Source organism: Aplysia californica, unplaced genomic scaffold, assembly GCF_000002075.1.
Source record: "Aplysia californica isolate F4 #8 unplaced genomic scaffold, AplCal3.0 scaffold00129, whole genome shotgun sequence".
Classification (NCBI taxonomy): Eukaryota; Metazoa; Mollusca; class Gastropoda; order Aplysiida; family Aplysiidae; genus Aplysia; species Aplysia californica.
In genome coordinates, this window is record NW_004797399.1 from 894,342 (window position 1) to 903,276 (window position 8,935).

An 8,935-nucleotide genomic window follows, 5' to 3' on the forward strand; every position below is an offset into this window, starting at 1 on the left:
ACTTCAAAATGGAAAACCCCACAACTCTTGGAAAGTAAGCTGTGGTAGCTAGGCGTAGTTGGTTAAAATGAAATCGGCATCACCAAAGAAAGCCTTCAACGGCCTCGTATGCCCTAATGAAGGCCAATGTATCGTGGTAGGCTAAGACATGCCTTGCCTACCTGCGCACAGCTGAGTGACACCTGAAATTATACAGCTTTGAAATTTGCTTTTTAGCACTCATGGTAATGACTGTAACAGAAAATTCCTTTTCATTGTTCAGTATGTGATTGGTTTATAAAATAATTCAATATGAACAGTTAGTAGAAAACGTTGGTGGCGTTGGAGCTACAAAATTTTAGTTGAAAATACGAGAAACATTGAACGACTGCGAAAACCAAATCTCCCGCGCTCAATATCTGAACGGGGCTCGTAGCGAACTCGCCTGGGCCAAAGGGCGTGCCAAATGCCCGATTGTTCACGTGACTCACTGCAGCCAGTAACCCTATTCGCTGTCTCACTGTTTGTCAGTGCTTCCGTAACTGACTCAGAAGGCTTCTGGCCCGGCTTCCGAAAACTTGGATTTTGTGTTCTTATGTGGTGTAGAAGTTCGTTAAAATTTTGAGGATATTACTTGGTTTGTTTCAGGAGTGCGACTGACTGTTATTATTTGTTTTTACGGCCTTTTCATGTCAACTATCATAGGTCTGTGATCCCGGAAAAGGAGAGCGTTCTTTACCAAAATGGCCGACTTTGATGGAGCCTCAGGATTGAGCGCTATTGAGCTCAGTTATCTTGCTATTGACCGATCTATTATCAACGATCCAGCTGTCCAGGCAGAATGGGCATCCAAGAAGCTCGTATGGGTGCCAGACGAAAACAATGGCTTCGTGGCAGCAAGTATAAAAGCAGAAAAAGGAGACCAAGTGGAATGTGTTGTGGACGAAACCGGCAGGAAAATGTTGGTCCACAGAGATGATGTCCAAAAGATGAATCCCCCAAAATTCAACAAAGTGGAAGATATGGCTGAACTTACCTGTTTGAACGAAGCTTCAGTGCTTCACAACCTGAAAGACAGATATTACTCTGGCCTTATTTACGTAAGTCCATCAAGGTCTACACCCCCACCCCTTTCCCAACTGCTCACTGACTCATCATAGGGTCATAATAGGCCTACACACAGATAATCATTGGCCACAATCACTAGCCTGCCTATTCACTATCTCACTCTCATTGTCTTCTCTGTTTTCCATTTACTAGATTTAGACAACATATTCTATATCAAGATCTAGATCTATATCGATAGCGATTATTTTAACAGTGGTCAGTAGCTGGATTTTGATAAATTGACCTCAAGCCTCAAGTAAAAGTTTATGAAAGGGTCACTACTCTAAGTCTAAGGCAAGGTTTAGGCCATTTAGGGTGCTGGAATCCTCTCCTTACACCCCTGATTTCATTCGTCCAATGTGTGTTATTTGGGTACAAGTCTACCATTTGCAGCTTGCTGCTTTGGACTTTGGTGTAAGAGTGTATGATGTGTGTAACAGACGATATCATTTTTCAAAGGCCACCTCTATTCTCACCCGGGGTGAGAATAGTGCAGGCGAGTCTTTTGGCTATTCTCACCCGGTGCGCGTTCACCGTTATAGCCTAGATCTAGGCCAACAAATTTTGCGTTCACCCTAAACCACAGAATTCTACACTGTGATAACAGAAAAATTGTACAATTCTGTGCTGTGAACAAACGTTCCATTACAACTGTACTTGTAGCCTACTAACTAAAAGCGTACAATTTTGTCTGTGGGCAGTGGAGAGAGAGTGAGAGAGAGAAAGAGAGAGAACAAAACAAAATGGCGACCCGCGTAGTTCGGCTCGATTCGAAAAGTTAAATAGCCGTAGCATCTTTGTAGACAACCAAATTAATTTACTTTTGTGTTTTAAGATCATTTTTTAACTTTGTTTTGGTCAATTTGATCGTCCACACCGATAGACAGTATTCAGAAAGAGACAGAGAGAGAGAGAAGAGGGAAGGAGTAGATCTTGCGAGAACCTCCGGGCGGGTGAGAATAGCCACTATTTCTCCGAACGTTCGGAAAAATAAAGCTGGGCACTATTTCTCCGAACGTTCGGGAAAATAAAGCTGTGCACTATTTCTCTGAACGTTCGGGAAAATAAAGCTGGGCACTATTTCTCCGAACACTCTGAAATATCATCCTTTCCCGCAAATTTTGGATATTATATAGATCTATGATTATAGTATGGGCCTACCAAAGATTGTTCGTATACAATATGGTTCAATCGGCCCAAAAAATGTCCGCCGTAAATATTTATATAAAGAAATGCTACAATTCCAAACAGTTTTTCGCTATAGAGATATGACATGTTGCCTATGAAGGGTGCTGCTCTTAAACGTAATGTGTTGTGTTCACTCGTGTGCTGTCTAGATCTAGATCTATGGAGGGTTATTGATAACGACACATAGAACTGGCATCTGCGTTTGTCACTGCTGCGACCAATGTACTGACACTGGCAAGCCCCTTAATGTGTGTGATTCCATAATTTACATGTAATATCCTGTACTTAAAAAAAAAAATTATGCACATATATAGGGTTAAAACTGCCAATCTTCTTCGGACAGATGGACACACGCCCTTATTTGTTAATGTTTGTTGTTGTTTATGGGCTGTTCTAATTTTGATTTCTTTCTGTTGTGAAACCTTTCTTTTTCACGTTTTTACACTCATCTAAAAATCTCATCTAGACTAGCTGTTGAAAATTGAAATAGATATAGACCCAAAAATTTGCTCCTGTGTGTGTGCGTGTTTGAGTGTGTTTGTGTGTGGTAGTAAGTGGAGAGTGAGGAGTGTGTGTGTGTTTGTGTGTGGTAGTAAGTGGAGAGTGAGGAGTGTGTGTGTGTTTGTTTGTTTTTCGGGCTTTATTTCAGCCTTTATTCAGTAACAGTTCAAAGTATACAAAAATAGAAACACAGGATCCATTCACTCCAGGGCTCATGAGTCGTTCGTCTCTTTCAGTTTCACTCTTTCATTCAATTCCCGTGTTCTCTCCCGCGGCTCATCCCCGTCCGCATGACTTTCATACCCCACCCCATCCCTCCAGGCACACACAAAGAAAATCTCACTTGTTCCCTGCGAACCATGGACAATAATATCAGGCAAAACACCGCCTGAGCTGCATTCCTTTTGTTCGTGAGCTGTGGACCAGGCCAGGGGTGGTCAGTGTCGTCGTCGTCTTGTCTTGTAGTTGCTGTCGCCTGTGGATACACTCGCACATTCTTCCTTTCACCCGCTTTCACTCACACTGTCTCTCCATCCACAGTTCAGCTCGTCATACGTTCAAAAGTTGCCCACTAGTTATGTTTAGTTAGTGTGTGTACATGTGCATGATGGTGGTGGGTGTGTGGTGGGTGTTACTGAAGGTTGTCTCCTGTAGGCGGGCTTGCCATGTGGTACGTGTTCCTTCCCAGACCAGAGGCAGAATGAAAGTTGGCGCCGAACTCTTGCAATAAATAGGCAAAAAATCACGAGACCGGAAGCCGGAAACCTTTCGGAGAAATAAAGATCGGCACTATTTCTCAGAACGTTCGGAGAAATAGATCTAGTCACTTCGTAAAATAAAAGCAAAAAAAGACTGATTTTCTAGATCTAGATATAATCAGAAAAAAATCTTGGTGTACTTGTGTACTGTACTACGGGAAAACTAGTCTTAATCTGGTCCTAATTTATCCATTTGTACATAACTGGAACCAACCTGCAGGTTTGAACAGGAAGTGAAGAACTTCTATTGAACTTACGCGTACACCTTCGAAGGAAGTTAGGTGTGGGGTGGTGGTATTTAAATACGAAGTGACTATTTCTCCGAACGGTTTCCGGCTTCCGGTCTCGTGATTTTTTGCCTATAATTTATTGCGAGAGTTCGGCGCCAACTTTCATTCTGCCTCTGGTCTGGGGAAGGAACACCGCATGGCAAGCCCGCTTACAGACAACCTTCAGTAACACCCACCACATTCCCACCACCATCATGCACATGTACACACACTAACTAAACATGACCAGTGGGCAACTTTTGAACGTATGACGAGCTGAGCTGTGGATGGAGAGACAGTGTGAGTGAAAGAACGGGTGAAAGGAAGCATGTGCGAGTGTATCCACAGGCAACAGCAACTACAAGACGACGACACCGACCCCCTTGGCCTGGTCCACAGCTCACGAACGAAAGTAATGCAGTGTTTTGCCTATATTAATGTCCATGGTTCGCAGGGTGCAAGGGAATGAGTGAGATTTTCTTTGTGTGTGCCTGGAGGGAGGGGGTGGGGTGTGAAAGTCATGCGGACCGGGATGAGCTGCGGGAGAGAACACAGGAATTGAATGAATGAGTGAAACTGAAAAAGAGGAACGACTCGTGAGCCCTGGAGTGAATGGATCCTGTGTTTCTATTTTTGTATCTTTGAACTGTTACTGAATGAAGGCTGAAATAAAGCCCGAAAAACAAACACACACACACACTCCTCACTCTCCACTTACACACTTACTACCACACACAGACACACTCACACACGCACATACATACACACACACACACACACACACACACACACAGGAGCAAATTTTTGGGTCTATATCTATTTCAATTTTCAAGAGCTAGTCTAGAGATTTTTAGATGAGTGTAAAAACGTGAAAAAGAAAGGTTTCACAACAGAATGAAATCAAAATTAGAACAGCCCATGATAAACAACAAACATTAACAAATAAGGGCGTGTGTCCACCTGTCCGAAGAAGATTTGCTGTTTTAACCCTAAATGTGCGTAATTAAAAAAAAAAAAAGTACAGGATATTACATGTAAATTATGGAATCACACACATTAAGGGGTCTGCCAGTGGCAGTACATTATTGGTCGCGGCAGTGACCACCGCAAATGCCAGTTCTATGTGTCGTTATCAATAACCCTCCGTAGATCTAGATCTAGACAGCACACGAGTGAACACAACACATTACGTTTAAGATCAGCACCCTTCATAGGCAACACGTCATATCTGACAGCGAAAAACTGTTTGGAATTGTAGCATTCTTTATATAATTTATATTTATTGTGGACATTTTTTGGACCGATTGAACCATATTGTATACCAACAATCTTTGGTAGGCCTATACTATAATTATAGATCTATAATATCCTAAATTTGCGGGAAAGGATGTGATTTCAGAGTGTTCGGAGAAATAGTGCCCAGCTTTATTTTCTCGAACGTTCAGAGAAATAGTGCCGGCCATTTAAATATGATTGTCAGCATTAGCATTGAAAACTGCATCTCTAGCTTGTCTGAAAAGCAAGAGACCCTTTCTCTCTTTTGAAAAAAAAGTAAAAGGTAGATTCTAGGCCTAATTTAATGAGAAAAATCAGTGGGTTTTTTTGGTTGATGAACATTACTTTATTCTGGGGTTGAGGACGAGAGCAGCAGAGAAGCAGCAAAAGTCTGTTAGTCATGTCAACACTGGTAGTTTAGGAAAGAGTTCCGCAGAGAGACGGCACTTACCGTGACAACACAATGTCCACTGAGCGAACTGTACGGGTTAGGTATATACGCCGCTCAAAATATCCCCTCTTTTGTGTGTTGTTGGTCGGAGGGCACTCTGCGGAACTCCTCTGGTTTATGTTCTGAAGCCATGAGGTTGTAGAGGAGTCGGGAGGAGATTATTATATATGTTACAATTTATTTTATCTTTTTTAATGCTTTTTGTGTTAGCATTGGTGCAAAATCATATTGGTAACTCAAGTAGGCTAACAAAGCAACTTGGACTTGTGTCAGTGCCAGTTGTTATGCATGATCTTTTTCCGTAAATGTGGTAGTTTAAAGCTATACTATACTATTCATTTTATAAATTCATTGCAAGTGTGAAAAATAAATTATCTTAAGGTCAGATTTGGGGAGGATTTAGATATTATTTTTGCGGTTTCAGTGGAGGGGTAATTTATGTCCAGTAAATTTTATTTTGAAAAAAAAAAATCCCCTAGTGGTGTAATCTGCTGATTCAATTATGAATGCATGGTTGTGAGGCCTGTGAGTCACAGAAGGGAAATACATTATTGATATCTATATGGGAGTGGATACATTGTTTCATGACACTGATGGTGGGCATAATGCTTTTGTGGAGGTCTGTCCTGTTCCGTTTTGTTTATAAATTTATTCTCTTTTTCATGGTCACTCATGTCCATGTTCAGCCAGTGCTTTTATCATTTACGAAGAGTTACATGATACAGATGATAGCAGATCATGTTCAGTTTTAATGGCTTCACTGAGGAATAATAGATTGGTAAAAAGTTACAAACAAATGCTGCTGTATTTGTGTTTTTAAAAATTTAAGTTTTCTTTTATGAACTTGTGTGTATGGAAACTATTCTTCAATTGTCAAAAGTCAAAGAGAGAAACATTTTTCTTCCTGAGTACCAGTCCCAAGCAAATGTATTTATGGTGAAGGCTTATAATCTACTTTCCTTTTCCTTCTTATTTTTTTGTAGTAAATGTATTAGTCAATACTTTTTCATGTTTTCAAACAACAGAGACTTAAAATAACATACTATGCCACTGGAATTTAGTTGTCTTTTTATGTAGTCTTGTGTGTTTTGCAAAGAGTTCAAACCAGCACTGTGAATAAACAGTACTCTTGTTCAGTTTTTTAAAACCTCTTTTGATTCTGGTTTGTTTACAGACTTACTCTGGATTATTTTGTGTGGTTGTGAACCCCTACAAAAAGCTTCCCATCTACACAGAAAAGGTTATAGAGCTGTACAAAGGCAAAAAACGCCATGAGGTGCCTCCGCATGTGTTCGCAATTGCTGACACTGCTTACAGGAGCATGTTGCAAGGTAAGACATTACGTTATTTGATTTGAGGGTGTGTTTTTTAAAAATCTTCTCTCTAAAGTCTTTAAAGTGAGTTTGATCAATTAAATCAATAATATTTTGAACATCAGCGCGCAAAAATTCTAAGATTAGGTACAAATGCCTGTCTGTGTTCTAGTTGTTTGTACATGAAGAATTGGAATTAAACATTCATTATTATAGATCAGAGTGTTCTGTTCAAGGCCTGATACAGCCATGTCAGGGTTGGTTATGTGTTCCATTGCCCATGACCCTTCAGGAATTTGCTGTGTGGAGGCAGCTTTTGGATAGTGTTTTGCTGACATTTGAGATAGTATGTTGCTTCTGAAGCACGGATGCCAGTCCAGGGCATGAAATGAGGAGAGGGATTCTTTCAGAATTTGTTTGTTGATACAAGATGCTGTGGTTGGTTGAAAAAGAATATCTGGTAGGTGTTCTTACTTCTTCACAAATCACAGAAGTTTCAATCATATTAATGCAGAACTTTCAATTACATAAATGGAGAATTAAATCAACATACCAAAGAGAAGGGGGTAAAACAGCACTGGAATAAATGAACTGTTCATTATTCTGTTCTGTTAATTGCTTTTTCCCAGAAGGAATGTTATGCTTTGGTGTCTTGCTAATGAGAGACCTGTACTCAGTGTACCTGATATATCAAGTAACCACACAGTAAACAAGATATGTTATCTGCAGATTGAAGATAACAAGTAATTTTTGACATAAGTAATATCACAATGAGTTGACAAGAGTAGGGTTGTAGTTTCAGGTAAATGTGATTTTAGTTGTGATTTCAGGCTCCTTGCATGTAATTTTTTTCCGGGTTCTTTTTCCTACTCTTGTGAATTCCTTTCCTTGGTGAACAAACTGTTTACTTTATTTTTAATGAGTGTCTCTATTTTCGTTTGAAGAGGAGTTAAAAATAGAAGCAGGACTTTTGGGAAGGGTGTTAGTTTGGTGTCAGTAGGACGAAGAGGCTTAATGGAACCGAGGAGGGGGGGGGGGCGTGTTACTTCTTAAATGCGGACAGAGGATTCTTTGTTTTTTTTGCCTCCACATTCCCAGCTGTCACGTCCTGGCGATACTCATCCTCACCCCCCTGGCCCCTGACGTTGAGCGGCGGCGCCTTATCTGAGCGCTAAGTAAGCACGGTTTCCGTGTAGAGTGAGGGGCTGGGTCGTGGTCTTAGCTAGGTAGGGGGAACAAACATGATGGAGTGGACCAGCCCAAGGCTCTCTGTCATAACGTCTTCCGTCCACTTCTCAATGTATCTCCGCGCCGACTGACACTAAGTTTCTGGGTGCGCTGTTTTTTTTGTTTTTTGGGGGGGGGGGGTTACTTAGGATTTCTGTTGCGTCTGCACTTCAGACTGACTTATTATAAGTGCGTGTCGCTTCCTCTATGTGTGTTGTACACGTCACTGTGTGTATGTTTCCTTTTATGGTGTGTGCTGGTCTCCCCGAGAGTATAGTGGTGTTTTGTTGATCTGATTCAGTGGGTGGGTGGGTAGGTGGTTGGCAAGTGCTCTGATATGGTTTTCTTCTTGTTTCCTAATAAACAGCTATCGTCTTTATTTACTCTTCATTTCTTTGTATGTTACTCCTCAGTAACAACTCTAATCTTCGGATCTTATACATGACCAAATAAAATAGTGTTGCAAGTGCCGTGTGGATAAAATTCAGAGGTTGAGTTCGATGATCTTTGACGGGGGGGTATGGAGTGAGGTGGAGGTGAGGGTTGAGTTAGGGGCATTGCATAGAGTCAGTACAAATAAATGTAATTTTTAACCGTTCGGCTGTATTGGTTTAAAATGTATGCACACGGTAGTGTGAAACTGTTGAGACACCTACTAGGAGACGTTAAGTTATGGATACGTAAACACCTGACAGCTCCAAGTATTTTGAAGTCACTTGTAAAAGTTGCTTTTCTGGTTGAAGGAAGGTCCCTAAGCTTGACTTCCGACTCTCTTTGAAGTGTTGTTAAACGTCTTGTGCATCATGTTTGTCGAATTGGTATGGTGGTTGTTTTTTTTTTTTTTTGGTGGGTCGCCGTGTCAGTATG

The 8,935-nt window shown here is 41.0% G+C and overlaps 1 protein-coding gene across 11 annotated transcripts in view; it reads left to right on the forward strand.

Annotated features, from left to right (window-relative positions):
• The first annotated feature begins 466 nt into the window (after positions 1-466).
• Positions 467-8,935, forward strand: part of LOC100533391 (myosin heavy chain, non-muscle) — a 98,113-nt gene continuing 89,644 nt past the window's right edge. For 10 of the 11 annotated variants that reach the window (XM_013081404.2, XM_013081412.2, XM_005096454.3 and 7 more), the window contains exons 1-2: positions 467-1,079; positions 6,703-6,859. In XM_013081404.2, the coding sequence (XP_012936858.1) occupies positions 723-1,079; positions 6,703-6,859 (514 nt within the window). In that variant the 5' untranslated portion in view covers positions 467-722. The remainder of the gene's footprint in view (positions 1,080-6,702; positions 6,860-8,935) is intronic. The other variant, XM_013081410.2, reaches the window with a different exon arrangement.